The sequence below is a fragment of the Nymphaea colorata genome, chromosome 10 (assembly GCF_008831285.2).
Source record: "Nymphaea colorata isolate Beijing-Zhang1983 chromosome 10, ASM883128v2, whole genome shotgun sequence".
Taxonomy (NCBI): Eukaryota; Viridiplantae; Streptophyta; class Magnoliopsida; order Nymphaeales; family Nymphaeaceae; genus Nymphaea; species Nymphaea colorata.
In genome coordinates this window covers 694926-722325 of record NC_045147.1, presented here as the reverse complement: position 1 = coordinate 722325, position 27400 = coordinate 694926, and the positions used below count along the sequence as shown (strand labels likewise).

Here is a 27400-nt window from a genome sequence, read left to right as displayed (position 1 = left end):
GATGAGATAGACAACAGCTTGCTAATGAGAGCCCATGAATTGTTCGTGACTAGTGACAAGCCTAAGGTTTTTCTCAACCTCGATCTTGAAATGCAGGTAGCTTGGTTGCTTGAGAAACTCTTCAGAGACTAGTAAGTGGTTTACCAATCATGTGCCTTATAATGGTATGCTCCTTTTCATTTCATGATGTTATCATTTATATTGTTTTCATTTGTGCAGCAATTGTCTATTTATTAGTTATTCATGACATATCTATTCATTAGTTGTTCATAACAGATATACTTATTAAATGTTCATGACATATCTATTGTTTGATTATTGCAACAATTGGTTTCTACTTTTGGCATGCTTGTTATTAAATTTTAGGCCATGGAGCATCCCAAACATTTCTTCAGAGGAAAAGGAGGAAGAAAAAATTATTCAAATCAGAAAATGTTCCATCCTTTTGTTTATAAGACAATTGTATCAATGTAAGGAAATTGTTCATCCATATAGAAACCTATATATGAATTTATTCATAACAGCATCTATGGTCATCACATGAATTACTTGGACTTACTAAGGATGGATCAATGAACATTTGTTGGACTATGTGAACTGTTCAGAGAACGAAATATGTTGGAAGATGCTCGTGAGATGTTAATATAATAACAGGTCACCATATTTCTTCTAACCTTTGGACATAATGAGCATAATATGCAATGCATTTCAACACTTATGGGTAGACAACAAGTATGTTGCTCTTGTCCTGCATGCAATTTGTTGATTGAGAAAATAATACATTTGATGGCCAAACAATGATATTCCACAAACTATTCGAGGAAATAATCATTTTTATCCTTACTTTAAGGTAAAGATATATTTGTTAGACATTTATAATTGCTGTGTAATCTACAACTAACTTGTTTCAATGCATGTAAGACTGTAGGTGTTATGATAGTACTCATATACCTATTTGGGTACCATCAATAAAACAAGCAAGATACTGATATAAACAATTAGGGATGCCTTTCATAGAATGTGTTGGGTATAGTTGGCTTTGACATGCAATTTCACTATGTAATGACTGGATGGGAAGGAAGTGCAAATGATTCAAGAATGCTATGCAGTGCACTTGATCACTTTTTTAAGAAACATTTGTGTTCCTAGAGGTGAAATATATATATATATATATATATATATATATATATATATATATATATATATATATATATATATATATATATATATATTTGCATGACTATTTATTATACACTTAAATTGGGGTGACATTGACATGTACTGGCAGGAAAACATTATTTCGCTGATTGTGGTTACCCCAATATTTTCAGCCTCAACTTCTTATTAAAGTCATCGTTATCATGCGTCTGAATTTAACTTACTCGAAGTGCATACCATTAGAAATGCAGAGAAACTATTTAATCATCGACATTTACAATTACCATCGACAATTGAAAGAGCATTTGGATTATTGAAACGATGATTCCCTACATTGAAGTGTCAAGTGGAATCTCCAATTTTGTCATCATATGTTGGATTTGTACTTGATGACCTACTTATATACTGGAATGCACTCACGATAAGCATTTGTGACGGTGAGAACTGAATAATGTACAGTCTCACTTTGATGAGGTGCTTATGTATGGATGGTTTAGATTGGCTATTTCACAAACTTTTGATATATGGTTTGCTTTATATATGATGTAAAGGACTGCTATGTGCTATCGGTTGCATTTTGGATATAATATATGTTATTCGTTGCAATATGCTGCTGGCTGTGTCGTCTATCGCAATCAGATATTGCACTACATGGATCTGGTTTTGGTCTTATAATGGCCTTTTCATGTATGTCCATTTGCTTCCATTTGATATTGTCATAGAACTTATAGAAAAGAAAGATATTACAATTATATCACTGTTGCAAATATGGATATCGAAAGCCATGTTTTTTTTTTCTTATAGAACTACACATTATGCTTTTTTTTTTTTTCTTGGTTGTGGTTAAATTAATAGGACTGGCATTGTAGTTGCATCATGTTGTGGTTGCATTCTTTTCCGTTGAAGCCAACAATAAGAACGGCGGTTTGCAGTGGAAGCCAACGGTCAAAAATTTTGAGCAAGCTTTTTTTTTTTTTTTTTTTTTCATCTCATCAGACAGTACAAGTAAGATCATACCAGGAACCAATATTCCACCATTACGCATAAGACAAGGTTGGAACGTGGGATTTTAATCTCATTCCACCTTTATCTAGAAATCTAATTCGGCCAACAACTTAATTCCCAACCGTCAAACGCTACCTAAACCTAAGGTAGTATTTGCTCCCTAGGCTTTCTGATTTTAGAAGGAAGTTTGCAGAACTTCATTACAGGTAAATCTGGAATGAGATTAACATTCCCATTTCCAATTTGTTCCCGTGTGTGATGGCGTGGAATTGTGATTTCAAGAAATATTTTCTTCAGTTTGATGGAATATGAATGAAATGCCATGGCTGTTAAATTTGGAGAGAATTGGAGAGAATTGTTTGTCAAACGTAGTATTAATGCCATATCATTTCCATTGTTATCAGAGGTGCACGCCTCACTGCGTAGGTGTGTGATAACAAAACATGGTGATATCCATCTAAGCCCTTCTTCAAAACACGCCCAATGGATCCCCTCCCTTTGACGACCACCGATTCTTTATCATACCTATTGCAAATGAGGACAACCGACCATCCTTCTTTTCTCTCTCTCTCTCTCTGTTCTGCAATAAGGGCGGCTGCTAGTTAGCAGCTTCCGCCTCTTTCTCTTTCATTTTTTTAAATTTTTGCTACCATATTGTTAAACTATATTAGTTTTTTCGTGGCATTCTTGTCAGCTTACTTTCTCTTTTATTATGAGATTTTAATTTTCATCATGGAATGCTATTGCGTATACAAAAATCGGCCATAAGAAGAGTCATAGCCCTTTTAGTTTTTTTTTTCTTATTTAATTTTTAATTGTCTAAGTGTTCACCTGATTGAATTCATGTGATCTTTTGTTATATGGTGCATTAAGTAATTGTTTGTGAACTATTTATGAACTATGAACGATTATCAACATGAGTTAAACATGCTCTTATATTATTCTTGCATATTTGTCATTTTAGTCGTTTTTCATTTTTCGCATTATTTTATGAATATGATACACTTGTCACGAAGCATATTCGCCCCATTGCATTTAACATTGCTCATCTCCCAATAGCTTTCATTGAAAAGAAAATTATTTTTAAATTCTAACCATTCTCTGGGTAACTTAAATTTGATAAACCAACCACCCAAATAGTTTTAATAAAAGCAGACAGATATTTTTGAAACAGAAAATATGTGGTGGCCTGTTAAATTTATTCCACCAACCAGGCGTTTGAGAGAAAGAGCACCTGATAAGAGGCCTTTCACTCGAATATGACTGCTTCGGCGATGGGCAACAAAAAGAGGACGGGGAGTTGTGGTCGCACCAAAACGCCTACCCATGAAGAATATGAGAGGGATAGAGAGAGAACACCTTGGTTGATGACAACCAGAAAACTGTGCGTATGGCGCCGGAAGACGCCGCCAGACGGGGAAGAGGGTGAGAATTCCCTTCCAAAGACCAACAGCTGCAGTTTAGGTGAGCTACAGTGATGCGGCTGGGGACAAAGCGATGGGGGAAAAAACGATGTTGGTGAAGATTACGTTACTCAAGCCCCAACAGGCATTTTTTCGGTCCATAGCTTCCCATCCCACCAGTCAAAATTTCAGATCTGGAACTAACATCTATTTTTTCATCCTTAATTTGATGAAGCTCAAATATTTGAACTCGGATTCCAGGTCGGAAGGAAACTTCTGGACGAACAAAGACAACCTAAGTGGCAGGATGTCCCTCAAGACAATTATGCTCAAGAATCAGCTCCCATAATGGCTATACAACTGACTTGTTGCATTAGCGTACAACACAAGTGAACTTACATGGATCATCTGATCAACTTAATGGATAACTAACAAAATATCACATGCAAAATTTTACACACACACACACGATTTAGGTCCCCTGGACGTCTAACCTGCCAACCATGGCATTCCAGCAGGCCAAGGTAAGATTTATGTGTCCATTACGAAATTTTAAAAGAAACTCTGTGCAACAGCAATTAATGCCTACATTCGGGGAAAAAATGGTCATATCAGCGCTTGTCCAAGGTAGGGGAAAAGACAAGCTTTTCCTTTCAGCACTTCCGTCTTCACTCGACCATCTTACAGAACTAAGATACAGGATTACAGTACATTATATTAATATACCCAATGTTATTTAAAGGATGCTTGATAGTTCAGACCTTTGAAAGGATATATAATGGAACGGGGGTTCGAAGAAGATCTAGAATAGTAAAACATGAGATTCATACGATATCCAACCCAACTCAAAATTTCTTTGGTTCAAGGCTGGGGAAGAGTGTCATAGCTGCATTTGCATCATTGGCTTTTCTAAATAACGCTGACATTCACATTTGGGGTCTCAAATTCAACCTTGGCCATAAAGAGTGTAAAGGCAACAAAGGACTGTTCCACTTATCATGTGCAGGTGTCGAATCACCCTCCCTCCTACTCCCAAAATATTTCAGAAAGGAGAAGCAAGCCAATCTGATTTAAAATTCAATAACTTACACGACAAGCAAATTGTTGTTCAATGAAAGTGAAAAGTTCTGGCAGCTCCACCAGCCAAGTACATAGTATGTGGAAGCAATGACGCTAGATATTTTCCCTTCTGTTTAACCATAATTAGTGCGGCATCTCCACTACTTATAAGCTGAAAAGGAGCTCTGCAAAAGCTAGAAACTTCCGGTAGGACCCAGTAGTAGTATAGGCATGTAACCCTTTTTGCATTAGATACAGGGGTTTAAATCTAGTTGCTTCAAAGAATTTTAAAAAAAATCATAAAAATTGGTGACAATAATGGACTACATTGAGATTTTTCAGCACTACTCCACGAACTAACCTTTAGAGGCCACAAACTTACATTGGATAACACTTTCTATGCGTTAGCATGTCTGCGACATGCCACCAAATTGCTCCTGGAGCAGCAAATCTTATGTGAGCCTTGAAACCAGCTAATAGCTTACCGGTGCCTACACATGCCCAGGGTTTCTCTGCGAAATCATTCAAAAAATCCATTTTAGACCACATTTAAACACAACAGCAGAAATGATGGAACTATCATGCCCAGTAAATCCTGATAAATGTATGAGATAAATTCCAGCTAGTGAATGATAAAATCTAGGATTTCGCACGAAATAATACTCTATCAGCAGTTTCAATTTGATTTATCTCCATCTAAAGAACAACAAAAACAATTTTACAAAAAGCAGTAATATTTTGCTGATAAGAAACAGTTAGACTGGAGGGTTTCATATTCAATCACCTTAAGAATGCATTATCAATAGTCTCAATGCTCGTAGTGAAATCTAGTATGCGTAGCACTTTTACATTTTTTCTTTTGACAAAGTTGGCATATCTTCAGTTTGTATCTGATGTTTTGGGTAAAATTTTAAGTACAAGCTCTTAGTTCTTTTATCTTTCCCATTTTGCTTTTATGGAAAGAAATCTCATTTTGGCTCGTCTCCAGAGCAGACCTCCGTTTCTTTTATCAGAAATCGACTCTAATGCTTTCATACCTACATGCTATTTTGTATTTGGACATATATGGAGTACCATGCAACAAGTCCACAAGCTTACTTACATTACAGCTTCAGCTTGATCTTTTCAGACCATCTAAAGATATCAGAATAAACTTGATCACCACCCAGCTCTTCCCCCGTAGCTCCTGCTGCCACTCTTATAATATCCTCAATCAATTGAAAGTTTCCCATTATATCAACATGAGCACCACTCTGAGTTCCACGGCCTTCCAAAAGGTTTGCAGGAGGAGCATGATCGTACTCTCTCACATAGGTCTTGATGCCTGAAGGATTGAATCTTGTTTTTCCACGCCAAGCTTTTGCACACATAAAGCCCGAGCTCAAGACAGGTACTGTTTCGTCCCCATCAACTGAAAAGACACCGCCTTTCAAACAACTCCCAGGTTCTCTGTCATCAGCTGAAGTGTCGATCTGGAAAGGGATGAAGCATGTGTCTGATGAGTGGGAAAGTTTATAAACATATGATCTTTCAGTAGGAATACCAACTCCATACATAGAATAAATCTCCATCTCAGGAGCATCCGGTAACCTGAAACATTTGCATAACAAATGGTATTACATAGAATTAAAAGGACCTTAAATAAACATTACGTGCTACTTTCTCATGAAAAGAGAATGACAAAATAACCGACTAAATTATTTAGAAATAAAACTTCAACAAAGCTTTTCTTTTTCTCATGATAAATAACACATTAAATGATTCAGAAATAAAGATTCAAGAAAGCCTTTCTCCTTATGAGTACACTACATGTTCCCTCTTTAAATAATTGCATATTTTAAGCATAGTTTCCAATCTTATGTTGTCAATGTACTTGAAAGAAAAAACGAAGAAAGCTCATAATGCATGATGCAGTATAATGCTTTCATTATCCTCCGCAGTTTTGAAACTTTTTGCATTTTTTCAGAAGAGCTTAGGATAGAAACCTTTCAAGAATGACATCTGTAACAATGCTTCATGCCAGTTATATAACATGATTCTGGGAAAAGCACTCACTTTGTTTCCAAAGGGTTTGACCAATACTTGTAGTGATTATACTTAGGGTCATCCAAATTGTCTGCAATCCCAAATGAAAAATGAGTTCCGCCACGTTGCATCATTTTTGGAGCAACATACTGAAGCAGGTCTAAAAGTGTTCCAGCTGTGTACACCTTGTAGTCAGCAACCGATTCAATGCTAGCCCAGTTCATTTCATGATATTCTGTCCATACATCACTAGAACAGGACGAATTTGAAGATAGTAGCTTATCCTTGACAGCATCCTAAGTGTTAAAATAGAGAGCAGATCAAGAATTCAATACAACAAAGTTTCATGTAGAACGAGTTAGGCAACAAAGAACATTGTCCATATATACATGTGCATGTCAACATGCAAATGCATGCATATTTAGTTATTTACAGCTTGTTAAGTGCCAAGGTGACATCATATTGCAATTATCCAAGAATAACCAAATATTGCACCTTTCTCCCAGAATATGCCATTGAATTGCATCAAAGAAAACAAGATAAAAGGAAATAAAGCAACTAGACAAATGGTTGTCAGTAAACAATATTTCCAGCACTACTATATGCCAATATCTCCATTCTCAAGGCACGTAAATGTTAGGAAACCTTAATCTTTAAATCTCTTTCAAAGAATATAACATCCAATCTTCATGATGCTCAAGTATAAATATAAATTTGTACTCCAAAATAAGAAATCTCTCAGTAATGCGAGAACCAACGTACCAATGGCACTATAAACTTACTGTTAATGTAACAACCGACCCACTCCTGGGCTCGGGCCCCTGGTTCGACAGATCCCAACCTGCCCCCTAGCAGTTTCGGCTCCAGCCTAAAAAAGACTAGAACCAAGACAACTATCTCATTAATGACCCCCTTTTATAAGCCCTTGAAGATTCTTCACAATCTTCAATACGGAACTAAATTTCTGAGACGTTACAATCCACCCCCCTTAAGGCACATACGTCCGCGCGTGTGGGACCCTAGGTCCGAGTGTTAAAACTGCTCTGATACCACTGTAACAACCCGACCCACTCCTGGGCTCGGGCTCCTGGTTCGACGGATCCCAACCTGCCCCCTAGCAGTTTCAACTCCAGCCCGAAAAAAGATAGAAACAGAACAATCATCTCATTAATGACCCTCTTTTATAAGCCCTTGAAGATCCTTCACAATCTTCAATACGGGACTAAATTTCTGGAACATTACAGTTAATAAGAATAAGCAAACACAAATAAGGCACTAAAGCCCAACACCTTGCTATCAACACAGCAACCAAGCAAATCATGAGACAAGCACTAATGCCCAGAACCAGCTAGTAACACAGTAATGAGTAACCTCTCAACAGGAAGCAGCACATATACCAGGCACTAAGGCCTAACCATAGCCACAAATATCATTCTCAGGTTATTATTAGCAAGGTTTTTCTCGAGTTTTTTTTTTTTTGAAAAAATCTTGGGAAAATCTCAGTTTTTTAGAAAATAAAAAATCAAAATATTAGGTAAAAATACAAGAAATGAAAAATAATAAATATTGTATTGCATTTACGTGGTCACATTAAATAACTAAAACAAGAGGAAATAAAACAATGAAACAAAAGTTGAAAAAACATGAAATAAAAGATAAATGGAAAAATCATGAAAAAATCGCAATAAAATCACGATAAATTGATTTTAAGTTTTTTCCAAAATATCACGATATTTTCCCTTTTTTTTTTCATTTTCTTTGTGGACATGGGCCTGACGGAGAAACACTGAGGGAATAGGAGAAAGAATAAAGGCTGTAAAAACAGCCACAAATAAAATATGTTACAAGGGGACTTGAGGATAGGAAGCAGTTGGAAGACCCAATGGCTAGAAATGTAGCCACTGGGGCCAACAACATCTACTACAAGAAATAAAAAATAAATATAAAACAGAAATAAACACAGGAAACCAAAATGAATACAAAAAAAATAAAGAGTACAAATAAGTCCAATGTACATGTATATGACAGATTATATATAGATATATATAAATTCAGTCATAAAATGCAAATCACACATATGAATACAGTATATATATATATGTGTATATATATATATAGAGAGAGAGAGAGAGAGGGAGGAGCTGAAATCCTCCAGCCATTTTGAGCTCCGTCCAATCAGGGCCATCCAATGAATTGGATCAAGCAGGGTGATTAAACACATTTACATCGGTAGTGAACCATGAGAGGCCGGAGAATTTCTCAGTCCCAATCCAGATAAATAAATAAATATATATATATATATATATATATATATATATATATATATACACTTACAAGTATTTTCTAATCAAAACCAAAACTAACTGTGTCACCACTGGAAGTTTGCAAAGAGAAGAGAGCCTACAAAGGTCTTCTACTTAATAGTCTAGGTCGATCATATGCAATTCAGAAGATCTTTCAAAACACGTGGTGTTGCAGCTTCTATTACATGTGTGCTTCAAAGGAGTCTTGTGTCAAATTTCGCACTTCCTTCAACCTTTAATAAAAGCTCTCTAAAAGCTGAATCCAAAGAAAGCATTCCAATCAGTCATTCACAAGATCAAGACAATAGGAATCTCCAGTCCTAAACTGGTAAAGACTGTTTATAGACAAAACGCAGTCTATATCAGTCCCATAAACCACACTCAGAAAGATTAAGTGCACTAAAAGAACCAAAAATATCCCCAATTAAAAGCAATTAGATCTTGCACAAGGTTTTACAAAAGTATCTCACATCCAATTAAAGTTTTAGATGAAAACGGATGCAATCATTATGCATAGAAGTCCATAAAGTTCATCCTTTATAATAGTGTTTCAAAACTTCCAACGCATTCTTAATCCAGATTTTGAGAAAATTAGCATACATCTAAAATCATAACCTTTAGGAAGGTAGAAAGTGACTTGGTGAACACAAGTAAGACCAGTGAATATCAAAAGAAAACAAATTTTAAAAGATCAATTTCTCAAAGAAAAAGATAAATTTTTTGAGAAGTCTACTTAACAAAAATGTTATTCATCCAAATAAGTTTGAGCACCTAGCTGACCACAACCCCAAAATAGAAACAGCAAGAGACTAGAGATTAAAACTGTCACAAAAACACACCTCTAGCTATTGATCTGCCGAGTCACACCAAACCTCACTCCCCCAGTCCGAACATACCAATCTGAGATGCCCAAAATTATTTAGGATAAGACCAAACAGAGAGTAGATCACTAAACATTTGAAAAACATTCTTCTTGTAGGTTTTTCTTCTTTTACATTGAAAACATTATAATCCAAGAAATTATTTTGAAATCTTATAAAACAACTTGATAAGAAATGATCAACAATATGAAACAAGTGCAAAAAAGGTTTTTCTCCAATTACAAAGACGCAAAACAAAGATAGTCATTAAAAGTTAAAACCTCTTTTAACTCTTTTTCAAATATGCATAAAGCAGTGATAAACACAGGATTTGAATGAGTGACAAAAGGCATTTAGACATTTCTCAAAAATGTAACATTAAGAAGCCTTTGATATTCAACAGGAAAATAGTCCATAACTAAGACAGACAACTAATATATTATTATACTATGACATGTTGTGAATCTTTCAATTATTAAAAAGTAACATATGAGAGAGGGACACCTGGATGGCTTGCAAATATCAAGAGCATAGTCACAAATAATGTTTCGGAGTTTTAAACGGCGAGGTTTTTCTCAGGTATAAGACGGCGAATTTGAAAAAAAGAAAAAAATATGGTAAATTTTTAAAATTAAAAAAAAAAAACTAAAAATGGGGGAAAAATAAAATAACTGAGAAAATAATTACAGAAACATCAAAAGATAAGTAGATTTGCAACAAATAAAAAATAGAAAATGAAAAAAACTGTTTGGCATTAAAACGAATGAAAAAAATGAAATAAGTGACAAAAAAAGCGTTAAAAAGTGTTTTTTTTTTAGTTTTAAATGGGATTTCATTTTCACATGTTTTTTTCGCGTTTTTTTCGAAAATAATGCGTTTTTGTGACTATGAGATTCAAGAGAAGGGTTTCCCACCACAAGGTGCAAGAAACCATACATTTTCATCAGGCAGTCAACGACTACCTCAACAAAATCACCAAGGGTTTCAGTGAAGCCATGGGTGAGGATGAAGACTTCCTTCATGTGGGTGAACAGAAGCACCTTCTTGGCTTTTCGGGCAGCAATGTCAATACTATGGAGTCAATAGGCATCATGCAATTGTCAAATCTACCAAGAACTGGTAACATCCAGAGCGCTAGTACACCTGATGATTGAGGAGGTACTCGACATAGTAACACTCGCACTAGCCATTTCTGTTGCAAAGTTCAATGTTTCTCACGGCATGCACAAGAACCACTGGGAGACCCTTGATAGCCTCAGGATCATCGTGCAGAACGCGGGAATGGGTCAAATTGAAGCTCCCCTTCATCTGTGGCAGAATCCTCTGCTCTCCAACTTTCACCTCATCTCCGAATTCCAAAGTGAAAAAAAAATGTCACTTGATTGTTCATAGGAAAATCCCTGTCGTTTAAAGGATTTTCCAGAAAGTTTCTGCTCAAGAATGGCAGAAGATCAATGGTGCTTCACAACATACATTCATAGGACTTCTTCACCTCACTCTTCTCCTCGCCCTTCCGATGAAAGATTGAGTGCAATCTTCCTGTCTCCTTCAGATATAGACACTCACAAGATAAATGGCTTGTGAGTCAGCACATTCCATCAAAAAAGCAGCTTCAACGATTAGCAAATAGAGAGCCAAACCCTGCGCTAAGATGAGACGAGGATCAACATGATCTATCAACGAGCTTTAGTTTCTTCAACCCTCACATAGCCAGTCAATAATCCCCAGCAGGAAAATCAGTTCCTCCATAGCAGAATCCTTAACTTAAATAAAAAGAAAACAGAGTGTGCAGAGCCAAGCTCTGATACCATGTTAAGAAACCTTAATCTTTGAATCTCTTCCAAAGAATATGAGATCTAATCTTCACAATACTCAAATATTGATATAAATCTATACTCCACAACAGGAAACTCAGAAATGAGAGACACAGTGCACCAATGGTGCTATAAACTTGTTGTTAGTAGCAATAAGCAGCACACAACTAAGGCACTAAGGCCCAACACACCTTGTTGTCAACACAACAATCAAGTAAATGATGAAACAGGCACTAATGCCCAAAACCAGCTGATACCATAGCAATGAGAAACCTCTCAGGAGCAAGCAGCACATATATCAGACACTAAGGCCTAACCGAGAAAAACACCCAAGCGAATAACAGGAGAACTTCTATTAAGAAAGAATAAGGGCTGTAAAAACAGACTCAAATAAAATATGTTACAAGAGGACAGGAAGCAATTGAAGGACCCAATGGCTAGAAATGTATTCGTTGGGGACTCCAATGTCTCCTACAATAAATAAAAAATAAATACAAAGCAAAAAATAAAATACAGAAAACCAAATTGAACACAAAAAGTCCTATACATACATACTCATAGTCATACATGCAAATCACACATGAATACAGTTTATGTATATATATATATATATATATATATATATATATATATACACACACACACACACACATGTGAAATATATACATTTACTTACAAGTATTTTCTAACCTTCTCAAAATTGAGATAGAACTACAAACTGCTCAGGATCATGAAGTGTGCAATTGCACATCATGGAAAACAAAGTTGGGTTAGTGGCTTAGTGCCTACAAATAAATGATGTGCATACTTTGCCTAAAGTTATTGTCATTCCTAATAGAAAAATAAGTATTTCCGACAGCATTTGTGCATTGTACTCCATGTCTACATACATGTATGAGGCCTTTATGCTTTACGATTTACATCATTTTATGAAGGGCTTTCATATTAAACGACTGTTAAAGTGCTAAGTGTCGCCAGAAATCCAATTTTCATGCTGCATTGCGAGTCTGAAAAGGTCATCCATGGGAAGAAATACTACACCAATGATGATCAATATGTAGCTGCAGAACTGGGGGGTATCAGGTGTAAATATCAGTGTTGATTTAACCCAAGATTATCAACAAAAATCTCCATCCACCGAACATACACAATCTTTAGGTTTGCAGTTTCTGATCAAGCATGGATAGTGCTTGATTGACTTTCTTATGGTCACGTGCATGTTGATTTCTAATAGAACAATAGTTAAACACTTAAACAAACTCAATCATCACAGATCAACACTTCCTAAGAACAATTTGTGACTTTTTAGACTTCAGTTTACAAAAATTGTATCAGCTGCAGAAAAGGATTGGCAAAAGAAAATGAGAAAACAGTTAAATTTATGAGAAGATATGATAAAATACAATGACAAAAATAAAGAGTTACATTATGAGAACATAGGCTGAAATACAAAGACATGTGAAGGAGTGAACTGTGATACAATGTTTGAAATTTAGAATCTACCTTAAAACCCTTCCTCTCAATGTTGGAAGAGGGTGCCTCAGCCACATCCTTTCCAAAAGAAACAATCCTTCCATAGTGCACCTTGGTTTTGGAGATTAGGCTGTCTGTATCGTTCATCACATCGCCATTTTTTGCTTTTCTTTGGTTACAGTCATAGCCATCCTCAGGTGACCAGTCCAGGTCTCCCCAAATGGTGTCACCACCTTTTGGTATCATTGACATGGTTGAATCCCATGTACGCGTCATTCTCATCACATGCTGTAAGGTTTGCAAGCCGAACAACTCAGAATCAAGCACACCAGGTGCAATTGCCCTGCATCAAACATAGCTATAAGGTGCAAGCATAATATCTCCTTGATTGTCAATAACAGTACCAGATGTCCCACAAAAATGAAAGGCACAATTGCATCTCAGAGTTCATCAATCAAATAAGGACACATATGATGTGTAAGCAACCAACTAACAACTAACGTATGGCCCGGTGAGAGTACATATATGTATTTATAAACAATAAAATTGGTCACAACTAATAAAATAGCATCTAACAAGCCATGACTTTATCAATGATTCTAAACAGAAAGTAACCTTTTTGTCGCTCTACCTGCATCTGTGTTACGTAGCAATGTAATAACAGAAACAAAAGAGTAAGTGAGGGACTCTCTCCTCCCTATGGTAGGAGGCCATGGACCATCGTAATCATGTAATATTTTTTTGCTTTCCTTCACATTCATTAACAAAATTGGGCCACACAACCACACATGCATACATACATATATATACATACATACATGTATATATATATATATATATATATATATATATGATCTGAAATCTTCCAGCATTGGACAGTGTAATGTGAAAGGATGGAGTATTTCTCCGTCCAAACCTGGATGGAGAAATCCACAAATATATATATGCCAGTGTATAAGTGTGTGTGTGTGTGTGCCAGTGTATAAGTATGTGAAGACATGATTTTATGCACTCATTAACTTACCTGGCCACAGCAACATCCTTAGCCTCAGCAGAGAAAAGCCCAGCAATTGCTTTTGGGACACCCAGAAATGGTCCACCAATGTTCACAATGGCCTTTATATGCTTTGCACACCAATCAGAGCCACCTCCTCCACCCATTGGAGCAGGTGCTTCAACCCACTTCATAAAATGAAGGAAATATAGAACACCCATTGAGTGAGGAATAACCACCACCTTTTTGCCACCATTTGTGGCAACCATGAGTTCAATATTGCTTTTAATTCGACTAAGTGTTTGATCACGGACCTGCATGCAAGGTTATGGGAAATTATAGAGGAGATGGTAACAGGCCTGTGCAAGATCAACAAAAAGAATAAAAATAACGTATGTGCATGTGATGTGAGTACATGCTTCCACATGTGCATACTGTAAGTACCTCAGTGTTCTGAAAGGCAAGTCTCCAGTCATATGCAGCCATGTACATGGTTTTCTCCTCATACCCAATACGGGCCAAATTTGCAATTAGCACAGCCCAGACAAAGTAACCCGGCGCAAAATAATCTGCCGCAACAAGCCCAGTAACTGGCCTCACTCTAATACCAGATTTGTCCAACCCAGTTTCATTATCCAAAGACATGTGCTCCACCCAGCATAAAGGCCTGTGTAAAAGTCAGTCAAATCAGATGAACAAAGAACAGATGTGAGCGTGCACCAGTACAAATCAAACTAAATGAGTAACAACGTTTTATAATTGTCTGTGCTTTTACTGCCCGCGGAAAATAGAAGAGTTGAGTGCATTAAAACAATGGTGGCAGACTCTTCATCACAAGAGGACAGTTTAGAATTTTCTAGCATAAAAGAAGTCCGAAAGAATAACCAGGAACACCATGGAAATTTTCTGGAAAGTAGAGATCCATCTCCACATAATCATGCCTGGCTTCTGTTGTCTATCCTGTAGATCCACAATCTTTCCTGGAAACACCCAATCTTCACCATATATGTATAAATCAAGTATCACCGCAGACCTACAAAAATTTCTCACTTAAACTAGGTTCCTTAGCTAATTAAAAGGTCCCCCAGTCAATCCATCGGCATCCACCATTACATCATAAAACCAAAGTCTCACATATCACCATTCTAAACTACTGAAAATTAGTGTCTGCAAATGAACTAGCTGAGCCACCAACTTCCACACCCCCTTCTTAACTACAGAGGATCCGCCAGTCAAAACCGGAAGAAATACAGGCAGCTACATCCTACTATATTTGGTAAACTTTCCATATTCATGCGTGTCATACCTCTGCCCTTCAAAAGCACAAAAGATTAAAAGAGTACAGAACAAAACGATTGCAATATCCAACTATCAACGTCATTCGTGCAAAGACACCATATTACATGGAGCATGAAGCAACTAATTACATATAAACAAAGAAAGTAGAAAACCCCAACTCAAAATAGATAAACGCATACGTCTAAGTAGTAATAATCTCAATGATATGCCCTAAAAAGTTAGCAAAGCAACAAAAAGTTTGCACTTGTGACTTCCGTAGTCTAACACCATTAAGGAAATGGGAAGGAAAAAGAAGAACGGAACGGAACGGAGAGAACCATCCGGGAAAATGAATTAAAGCAATGAGGATGGACCGCCACCTCTTGTAAACCTCGCCGAAGGTGCCGCCCCAGAGCCGCTTGCGGAAGAGACCGTCAGCACAAGGGTGACCCTCCCAGAGCTCGAGCCCACCGGTGACGATTCCGGGGACGAAGACGACCGGGTGCCGCGCCACGAGCCCTTCCTTCTGCAGTTTGACGCCGGGAGGGTCGGGCATGGGGCCGGTGATTGCCTCGGTGACGTACTGGGGAAAGGAGGCGGGCATGGCGTTGTAGAGGAAGAGGAGGAACCACCAGACGCAGCAGATGACGCCGATGAACCAGCAGCAACTGTTGATGCACGACCACTCAGCCTTCTTCTTCGCCCTCTCCCTCTCCTTCTCCTTCCTCCCCTTAGCGTCCTCCTGCCCGTCCTCCTTCCTCGCCTCTTCCTCCGTCGGCGTCTCTAACTTCTCCGCCGCCTTCCTCCTCCTCAGCATCGACGCCATCTTCTCCTCTCCCCCTCCTCTCACAGATCGAACGAAAGAAGACCTCGCCCGCTTCTGCTTCTTAGTTTGTGGGTGCTGCTGGTATTCGCTGGCTTTCTTCCTCCTGGCTGTGGGGAGGAGGATCGAGGATTCCCACGTGCAATCGAAGGCGCGGGAGCATCGTTAATTAGTTGGGATTTAAGAAGGAGAGAAGGTCCCAAAACCTCCGCCAGAAATCTGCAGTTGGCCATTTGATCGGTTGGCTATCATTGATTAGGAGTTAAACGAGGAGATTAAGTGTTTTTTTTTTTTTGGTTTCCTTTTGGTTTTCCTTTTTTACATATCGTTACAGACGTTCTATAACATTCTAAGGAACAAGGAAGATCACGACGTAATACTGCAATGCAATCGCTTTACGTTTCTGGGTAAAGCAGGGAAGCTTCAAATTTATCATTGAATTGAATCGGAATCTCTTTGGAACCAGAGAAATTAGTAGTTCGATGTTTTCTTTAACGCTCCAAAAAATGTATAAACTGTCAAATACTTCCAAGAAAATTGAAAGTATCTGTTGAGAGTTTATCAACAAAGTAGATAGAAATGCATCAGATTCCACTAATTGGGAAAAAGATTTATTAACAAAGCCTGACAATAACAATAGTAGTAGGAAAGAGCCAAAAAATAAATAGTTGGAAGGGTTGGACCTCAATTGACTCGGTTATTGCGTCCGTCCTTGTCAAATCTGCCAACATTGTTTTTACTGAGATGCACTTTATTTTTAGTATAGCAAGTGTAGGGACTTGGTTGGATGATGTTCTGGTGATTGTCCCCGTACTTCACCGCCTATGCCTGCTTCTTTGCCTTTTCTTTTGTTTTCTGCCTTTTTCCTCCGTTCGTTCAATCATTCTTAGTCGTCATTTACCTCGACAACCTATCAAGCCCAATAGTATTTTTTTTTCAAAAATTATAGAGAGACAAAACAATGTTGTTTTACATATACCAACTTAAAAATTTCAAAATATAAATGTTTATTTTCAATATATTGGTTCTTCTTGTCGTTAACCAAACAAAAAAAAGGCGAGAAACTAAACTAAAGCGATGCCATCTTCACAGGTGTAAGGGTCCCCAAACATATACTGGACCATCTCAAACGAACACAAGATTATAAAAGTGAAATTAATAGTAAGCATAGTGAAACAACATCAAAAGGACAATAATTGCTTGGATCAATTAAAAACAAACTAACTAACAGTCTTGTTGCTCAACGGGCTTGTCCTATCTGCTCAAATAAGAAACTGTAGTAGGCAGTAGCGGAGCTACAATGTGGTTGGTGTCGGATAGTGCTCATACCAAGCCTTCAAAGTTCTGGTTGCAGTGAAGTTAGACCTGATTTCAGTCACATGGGATTCCCACATCAAACCTGAGTTGACAATTAAAGTGCCTAACAGCAAAAAAAAAAAATCCTAGCTCTGGCACTCGAGGTAGAAAGCCTTTCGTTGGTTTAATTCTTGTGTGTGTCGGCTCTTAGCGCAAATCAAAACATGTATAAGTCTAAAGAAATATAGAGAGATTGTAGAGAGAGAGATATGGCGAGAAAGAGACAGATTGAGGGAGATATATATAAGGATTCTACTGATAGCAAGAAAGGTGAGAGAATTGGGAAAGGCTGGGAGTGGGTCAGTGGCGATGATGTGAGCATGACTATCAAGGGCAAAGCCAGGGTTCTTGGCCCTACCTCAAAAAATTAAAAAATAAAAATTTACATATAAATTTTAAAAAAATTCACTTGTGCTAAAAAAAAATGATATTGTAGCTCAAGTCAAAATTTAAAACATTAATTCAAAAAAAAAGGCTTCACCCTGAAGACAATGATGGAGGCTGCTGGCAATGATGTCGGGTTTTCTTGAGATCTTTTGGGGGCTGATGTTGAGATGGAGATCACCAGCCGATTAACATCTGTAACTGTTGAAGATAATGCTGTTATTTCTCTTTTTAAACATCTGGTACCTTTTGAGCAAGAATATCATCACAGTTATTAAAACTTGCCGAGTCAACCTGGTGACTTGGATCGGCTTGCCCCCTTACCGAGTCACGGGCAACTCGTTTTACTTCATGCTTTAATATTTATTGCTGTGGATAGTTCATTAGGTTAAAATATAAGTTATGCTTGTTACTTTATTAAAGATATAAGTTCAATTTATTAAAAGTCGAGTAACATTGACGAAATTGATGGAGTTTTTTTTTTGTCTTTCCATTGGACATGCTAAATTGCAACAATTCATGAAGGTTGAACTTCACTGTGACTTCACTTAATGTTAGTTTGGCTTTTTTTTTTTTAATTATATAAGTGAAAGTAAGTCAATTTACAAACTTTTTATGTTTAAATGACACTAAGTTAACATAATCAGGTTCAAGTCACCGAGTCACGAGTCCAAAACAGCCAAGTTACTGGGTTTAAAAACATTGGTTATAGTGATCAAAATCACATATTGGAACCTGCTACCTACCTAGAGTAGTTAAGGGCGAAGCAACAAAGAGATCATGGTGCCCAACCATGCTAAAATTTGTGTTCTTCTTGAGTTTGGATGACACCTTCATTGAAAATTTAATTTTTTTACAACAAACCAAGTTTTTAGTGAGATTTCAAAACTTGGCTTAGTTGTTTGGGTGAAACCGCCAAAACCTGATTTGTAGGAACAAATTGAGGGGAGTCAGGTTTTTCACTTTCTTTTATAAAAAGGGTTTTGTCAAAACTGTGTTTTCTTCAAATCCAGTTTAGTTTAGGTAGTCAGGTTTTTTACTTTCGTTTATAAAAAGGGGTTTTGCCAAAACTACTTTTCTTCAAACCCAATTTAAATAGTCAAGCTTTTCATTTTCTTTAATAAAAAAGAGTTTTGCCAAAACTATGTTTTCTTCAAACCCAATTTAGAGGGCAACTAAACACTTTAAGAACTTAGTTTTCCAAGTGAAACAATATTTTAGATGTCTCCAAACCTGGTTTTGGAGTCCCATCCAAAATGCCTTATACTTCTTTGTCCTTCCTCTCAGCATGCAGCTGCCCAGCTAGAAAGACTTCAAAACCCTCCTTTCAGGCCAAAGCAAATAAGCTTTCACGGTGCTCTTGTTTTTTAGGGCACTTTAAGCCAAGGGTCGTTTGGCACTTAAAACATATTGTTATTGTTCAATAATTTTGCATCAAAATTTGAGGTAGATTCAAAAAACATTATGTTACAGGGTTTCATAAATTTACTCTTTTTTTTTTGCGGTTTTATTGGATCCTAATAATTTATTAATGATGCCAAATAGCCTCTTAAGACACAATTTATCCCTCAAGGCATACACATCAATGCTTCCGTTAGGGCTTCTTGCTTATTTGAGATCCAGTTTGAAGTTCAACAATTCCCCTTCCATCCTTCAGGATCTAAGGTGTCCAAACATATTGCCTCAACCACTAATAGAGCTGCACATGAGCGCAGGCAAGCTCGAGCTAGGCCAGCTCAAATTCGACCCAACTCAAAAAACTAGAGCTCGAGCTAGGTTCAAACTCCAATCGAGCTCCATAGAACAAGCTGAAGCTCGACTCAGCAATACAGCGTCGAGCTCGAACTCGACTCATTTAACTCTTTTTCGTTTAGTCTGTCTCATTTCTTTTAACTCATTTAGTTGTTTGTTTAACTATTCTCTAGTGAAGTTTGACTTGTTTATGAACGAGTCGAGTTTAAGTTGAGTTTTGACAAGCAAGTTCGAGTCGAGCTCAAGCCAAACTTGTTGTGCAGTTCTAACCATCAATACAAAACCTAGACTGCAAGGACCTCATGTGACCCGAATCTCCGCCGGTCATTTTACTTTTGTTTGCATTCAACCGGTCCGGTACTGATGAATGCGTGTCAAGTTCTGTCACTGAACCGCAGCGACAAGTGGCTTCTAGTTTGACTGGCTTCGACGCTTACACCCAATGGATTTCATAAAGCCTGCAACGGCCTTTTCATCCACTCATAAAGCACTCTTTCGGTCCAACTGCACCTTCGTGACTGTTGTTCAACTGTAGTGTAGTTAAGCCGGCAGTACTCCATTGAACAAAAGGGCATCTTTCAAGTCATAGCTACAAACACGTGTCGACGTCGAGCCGGGCCACAGTTCGAAACCTGGGTTTTATTGGTTAAAATAAAAAATATATATTTTAAATATAAAATTAATATATAAATATATTTTATATATCAAATAATACATAAAAACTAAGTACCGAGACCCATCGTACCAGCATGTTGGACCGGGTACACATTTTTTGGGCTCCAACCTTAGCTACAAATATCATTTCTATATTTTAAATAAGTAGGTTTTTCTCAAGTATCAAAAAAAAATTATTGACAAATTTCAAAACAATTAATCTTATAAAAAGGTTGTCAAAATCTTAAAATAAAATATAAAAAATATAAAAATAAAAATTTGGTAATCAAAAACTATAAAAAACACAAAAAAAGCAAAGCATGAAAAAAATAAAAAGATGAGAAAGAAATTGAAAATATATTTTTTTGTGTTGTTTTTCTTTAAAACACATTTTCCTAGCTTTTTCACCTGTCCTGCTTTCAGCATTTTTAATGTCTTTTTTTTTTTTGAAAAATAAAATACACTTTTTATGGCTGTGCTTTGAACTTAAAAATGAATGGTTTTTTTTTGTTGTCATCAAAAGTGAAATTTCATTAAGAAATTTATAAAAATGAAGCACGTATATGAAATTATAGATACGAAATACTTCCCATTTTTTTAATGCACACCAAGGATAAACCAACTTTTTATTAATTAATTTTAAGCTGGTGGTGAGGTAACAAGTCATAAAGACCAGTCTAATCTCAACAAGAATGAATTTATGTTCATCAGTTTGGATCAACTCCTTTACCTATTCCCAATAATATTGGTACCTGGTTAATTATATATATCTAAAGCACTTAGTTTTTTTTCTTTTTTTATCAATGTGAGCTTCAGAACATAATTTTTAATTATTCCCTATGCGTCTTTGAAAATTTTCAATTTAACGTTTTCTGCCGAAATTTTTATTGAAATAATTGAAGGGTGTAAACCTGACGCCAAGAGTCAAGCAGGCTGGCTTGATAGCGTCTGGGCCACCAACCGTTCAACTTTCCCGTCACGACCGGCAGAAAAATGGGAAGAAATTTTCTGGCTCAAGAAACATAAGACGACTCTTTACGTAGACGCTCGCCACCTTTTAACGTAATCACAAAAGCAGGCCTTTTTCGCAATTCTAATATTTTCTTATATGATTCAGTGACGACTACAAAGTAAGGACTTTATATTTTAATTTTAACTCTAGTGCAAGACTACATTTGCTTCGATGAAGCAAAAAGGAAAAAAGTGAAAACGAAAAATGATCTTGGATTCGGGTGGACACTTATTTAGTCTTAATTCCAATGGTGAGCTTCTCTTTTCTTTTAAAAGAAACTTTCCATAAATTGGTTGAGGCAAGTGGCATAATGATATTCACTAGACAATAATACCTTGCATATGTTTTTTATTACAATAAAGTAAGAGGCAAAATTCAAGTCCATGGTCAACAAAGAATATTTTATGTTTTAGATAATATTTTATGTTTCAGATAATATTTTATGTTTTGATTGGACTGCGTCTTATATATATATATATATATGTATATGGCTCCAAAGTTTCTATGAGGTTTTGTAAAAACTAAAATCTAGTTCAAAGCTTAGCTTTGTAAAGTTGGTTTGGATGACAAGTGAAAAAGTTTGCTTAAAAAGATAAAAATTAACTTTATCTAGAAAACTTAGGGAGAAAGCAGGTTTTTTTTTGGACGAAAAGTAGGTTTTGTCAAAACCAAGTTTAATTGTCATCAAATACTATTAAAATGGTGTTTTGGCGCAAAACCAAAACTTGATTTTTAGATTGTCATTCAAACATCCCCTTAATTATTGTCACTTACTTTAAAGTTTTAGTTGTTGCCATAGTTTGAGGACCCACTGTTAAAAACAAAAAAGGCGGAAGCCTTGCTTCTTTAAGGCTATTTTGGAACTTAAATAAATTCATAGTGCATAGCGTAAAAGTTAAAACATAAGTTTGAAATTTAGGCTTAACCTTTCCTAATAAATCACCGAAACATGTATTTACTTACCTTCCAAAAATTCCGTTGAAACGAATTTGACTGCCCTTTCAGAGAGAAAAACTTCGGATATTTACTAAGGAGATATTTTTAATGGAATTTAATTGTGACGCTGCCATGTGAGTGAGGGTTCACACAAAGAAACACTTGTCATATTTATTACGGCGATTTTAATGGAATCTAGTTGGGACGCTGGCGCTGCCCACAGAGAGAGAGAGAGAGAAATAACAACAACCGTTCATATATATAATGATGAGAACGTGATATGCAAGTTGCCACACACTTTAGTTGTAAAAGCGACCTTCAAGTTATTGATCTTATTTAGAGTTAATATAAAAGAGTAGCACCTACTAGAATCAAATCAAAAAGATAGCAAGGGGCAACAACCATTCATACAAATTGCAAGTTATTAATAGTTAGTAGTTGACAGTTTTTAGGTTTTTGAAAGTTTTTAGTTGCCTTTGGTTTATACATTAAAAAATAATTGGTCTTGTAAAAACTAGCTTCATAAAAAATTGGTTTTTTAATCAGTTTTGGAGAAATGGTTTATGTGTTTGGATATTGAGACAAAATCGCTTTTATTTTTTTGTAAATACAAGGTTATTTACTCCCTCATAGAACGTGTACTTTGCCTATCTAACAGTCAATGCCATTTCTTTTTTGGGGTTTAAATCAAATTTCTAAAAGACTAATCACTAAGATAGTTTTAGATCTCGAAATTTTGAAATATAAACAGCTAGCCAAACAAAAATGAAAGCCAGATTAATTGCCTTTTTAATTCTGGAAGATTAGTTTACTACAAGATAATGGGGACATCACTTAGTCAAGTGGCAGGGATACATTCGTCCAAACAGGCGCACCTATTTACAAAATACAATCTTATAGCCCCATTTGCTAATTAACATATTGTTGCCCCACCTAAGCTATTGCATATCACAAGTTTCTTGCTCGGTGGCTCTCAAGATGCATGCACTGAACTGCATTATTTGCTTCCGGACAATCATATATATGGAACTTCCAAGAAAATGTTATAAAGAATTGAGCTGAATGTTGGAAGAGCGACCTTTTCACAAAGTTGTGATATATATGCACCAACAACGAGGAGGTTATTTGTTCCGGCATTTCACTTGTAACGGTGAAATATGCCCCAATTAACTAATTGTTTCAAAAATTAGCCAAGAACATTTTCTGGGGTGTAATAGGAGTCAATGAAAATGAAAATATCTAAGCGAGAATTTCCACCCCGACAATTAATAAAATGGAAAACAATTTGTCAATTAAAAGAAGGGGGGGGGGGGGGGGGGGAATTGGCCTCTGGAATACTAAGCCTATTGGACTCAAAATACCAATTAATTTTTGCAACAAAATAGAAAAAAAAAAAGTATTAGAGATTCCCATCAATTTTTTCATTGAATTTCAAAAGTAGAACAAAAATAAATAAATAAATAAAAGAAATGAGCACAAGTTGAATTCAACTTTTTGCATTTGGAGAATATGGTCTTGTTCTTCAATCAAATTGAAGAAACAGCTACAATTCTATACAATATTGTTGGGTGGTCTGCGTACGGATATTAAAATGATCTGCCCATATGCCAACTTGGGGGTTGTGGTTTAGTTGGATGTAATCTCCATGTAAGATATATTATCTGTGCGGGACATATTTGTCAGGACTATTGTTTTGTCCAAACAAAACGTGATCCTTACCCGCAGGAGGAGTCAGGGTGCGTGGTCCATTAATTATTAGAGTATCTCTTGTCAGATATTGAGATTGAGATTCCTTTCTCACTAGAGTCATCCTGAGTTTTACAACTTTACAAAGTTTTATATGATCATTTACTTTGTAATAAACAATATGTTTTTCACGAAACCTACTTCAGCCAACTACTTGGTTCATGTCAGTAAAGCATATGTTTTTTTTCAAGTAAATGAAAAACCAGATAAAGGGGAGCAAGAGTTGAGCTATTGACAGAGAATGAGAGAAGTCCTTGGCCTCGTTCATAAATGAGCCAAGCAGATCTACTGAGAATTTTCACTTTCTGTAATGAAATGTCAGTGCAAGAAGAAAGACATTTAGTGCCGCACTCAGTGGCATTGGATGTATTACCGATCAGTAACGAAGTTTTCCGCCCCACTGATTCACCATTTCCTCCATTCTCCATGAAGCTATTATTCTGTTTGTAGGTAATATAACATGAATCTTTCAGATGGACATACACATACAAAACTAGACTGCCTTGTTGACAATCCTTTATTTAGTTAGCATCTAAGGTTCCTTGGAACAATGTGAAATCAAATTTAGGATCCCAAATGGAGGACTGCGACATTCAATACTTGAGCGCAAGAAGTAGTAGTGGAGCCTTAGAGCATCGTTTGTAGCTGAAGATTGGCTCAAGCTAGCAGATGGGGTGGTGCAGACTTGGAAGATACCGCAATAGGGGCTGTTGTTTGAGATTGCTGAACAATGCAAAAGGGGCCTCAAATCCGACGATGCAAAAGGGGCTTCAACTTATTTCTTATCATGATTTTAGAACAGGAAGAGGAAGAACAAATGCCACATGCTTTTGCTAATTTCGTGTTTCTTACCAAAGGACACCGCAGTAAGCATAGCTAATCAACAAGAGGATGCTGACTTGTCAAGTACCTCTCTCATCGTCGTTTACTTTTGAAAGGAGGCATACCATGCAATTTTCTCCTCCCTCATTGCTTGCACAATTAGTTGTCTACCATCGATTCCCACTGCTGACTAGTTTGCCTCAGGTACCGATATTTCTATCTCTCTGTCTCTCTCCCATATTGTCATTGATTTCGCGTTGCAGCTGCCGCTTCTCGCCGGCCATTTGTGTTGTGTTTGAAACATGTTTGTTGGAATGAAAGCACAGCTCTTTTGTATTATATATCGTGTAGAAAGAGCATCAACAACACTGTAGTGTTCAACTACAAAGAGCATCTAGATTGGAATAATTTGCCAATCTCAAAACGTTAATTGCATAGCAATGACCTCAACATCCTGATGGAACATTTTGTCAACCCCCTTGAATCTAATTGAGTACCCACTCCAACTAGACAACTACCTTCTTAATGTTCAAGAGACCAACAATCAAACACTACCCATTTGAACTCCACATTTTCCAAAAGAATAACTCTACTATATGAGAGAGAGAAGGGGGGGGGGAGATTCATATGTATCATACTTGTCTTTGATATTTAATTTTCACATAAATATGGATGTGACGGACACGGTTTATTTTAACTTAGATTTTTTAATTACTCTTCATAGATTGCATAGACATACTATTTTAAACAAACAAATTTACTAGCTAGTTTGTCACTCAGAATATTTTCTTATATATATATATATCCATTTGCGTCTACAAACTCACATGTTAAAAGATTTCTGACGAAGAATTCGAGTAAAATATATTGTTAGAAAATCAACCATATATAATATCTAATTGTCCGAGTATATACGCGCCATACTGTGAAGAATGCAATGTTTATTCATTGTATTGCAGCAAGGATCGATAGGTCAACTTCACTATTTCTAAAGAACAATACAAATAATAGACACGAAATTTCCAAGCTTCCGTTACCATCAATCGACAAACTCATTTTTAGCTTTCAGGCTAATCAATGAAGGATCGGGGCCGACTTGTGGTGTTCAAAGTCAGGATAAAGGTTCTTCTTAGGCTCGCTGACTTTCCGAGCCCCAGCCGCCAACCAAGGCCTAGCCCTTGCCGGCATGGTCCAGGCATTGCCTGGCTTTCCACAGTCGCAAGTAGCCCATTGTTTTTCTCTTGATGGGTTCATATATAGGCATTTTAAAGAGGTGCATGAGTTCGTGCTAAAAGACGAAAGAGATGAATGAATTGATTAGGGGCCTCCCCAACAGCCATTCAAGTGATTTCCCCAAAGCAACTTCATCAGCATCCACTAAGGAGACCCTTCCATCTATCTATACCTCCTCCCCTCTTGTGTGGTGAGGTCTCACTGGCAGAGACATGCATCCCTTTCCCCTTGACTCTCACTACATAAAACCAAACACGCCACTGTTACCTCTCCCTTTTATACATTCAGACATGGACAAGTCCTTATCCTCTCTCTCTCTCTCTCTCTCTCTCTTCCTGCAGCGATGGCGAGCAAGCTTGCTGGGAGTGTGCAATGGCGGAGCCAGACATACGTGGCTGTGGGGCACTCACCCACATTTGAGGACCAATATGTAAATATGAAGTTCTTATTGAACTATGCGGCCAACTGCCCACACGTGTGACCCAATTGATTGGCATCGACTCGCAAGGTCCACATACATATTTGTGTCCTCCTATGTCATTTTGATAAGCTTGATTGAAAGAAGGGAAAGGTTTGATGGTCATTGGAATTGACTTTCTCTTCAATGAAACACTAATGGCATACAATTTGTGGTATGGTCAGTACTAATGGCATCTAATTGCAATTTATGGACACTAATGGCATACAATTTGTGGTATGGTCAGCATGAATTTTGATGGACAAGTTTAGTGTGAACTAAGGGTATTTTAATCATTAACAATATTAGCGCACGAAAATTTATGTACCAATATGGCACATTCATCATTATGTGGCGCATACAAGAATTGTCCAATTGTTTTAAAATGTAAAAACTAATATTGATCTTAGGGTTTTAACCTTTTTTTTCCCTCATGAAAGCTTTTATTGGGGACATGAAAGAAACATTAGCACAACAATATTTTCTCACAATCAATTTATGAACATTCAGAGGCCAAGGAGAATTAGGTGGTATATATATATATATATATATATAGCAAAGAAAACAAAAGCAAATAAATATGGAGAACCAAAACCTGAGCAGCAACAAAAGCAAGAAAAGGAGGAGGATGAGGGGAGAGAGAGAGAGAGAGAGGAAGAAGTCAGCCTGCGGCCAATGTGAAGAGCAATGTAAACATCAGCCTTCACAATGCATCCAACTAAAGCAACACCCATCGTTGTGTCCCTGGACATACAATTGTTACGTTCTCCTCTCCCTAAACCCGTCGCCACCAACAGCAAACGAGTCAAAATCTCTACCTAAATTGTCAACCATTACTAACGGAAGGTAAAGG

General features: G+C 36.8%; 1 protein-coding gene across 1 annotated transcript; it reads right to left on the bottom strand.

Annotated features, from left to right (window-relative positions):
* Positions 1 to 4606: 4606 nt before the first annotated feature.
* LOC116262343 (phospholipid:diacylglycerol acyltransferase 1) lies at positions 4607 to 16438 on the bottom strand. The gene is made up of 7 exons (XM_031641627.2): positions 15753 to 16438; positions 14539 to 14761; positions 14125 to 14408; positions 13131 to 13443; positions 6681 to 6946; positions 5728 to 6215; positions 4607 to 5137 (listed from the first exon to the last, which is right to left on the bottom strand). Exons 1-6 carry the CDS (start codon positions 16196 to 16198, stop codon positions 5729 to 5731), a joined length of 2019 nt encoding a protein of 672 aa, XP_031497487.1. The 5' UTR covers positions 16199 to 16438; the 3' UTR covers positions 4607 to 5137; position 5728.
* Between the last annotated feature and the right edge of the window lie 10962 nt (positions 16439 to 27400).

What these genes read in the sequence shown, in the direction of transcription:
- LOC116262343 (XM_031641627.2), bottom strand. Translation starts at nt 16,198, where the DNA reads ATGGCGTCGATGCTGAGGAGGAGGAAGGCGGCGGAGAAGTTAGAGACG. An exon ending in TTGCCTTTCAGAACACTGAG is followed by an intron (nt 14,409 to 14,538) that starts GTACTTACAGTA and finishes CCTTGCATGCAG; the next exon opens with GTCCGTGATCAAACACTTAG. An exon ending in AAGGATGTTGCTGTGGCCAG is followed by an intron (nt 13,444 to 14,124) that starts GTAAGTTAATGA and finishes TGTTTGATGCAG; the next exon opens with GGCAATTGCACCTGGTGTGC.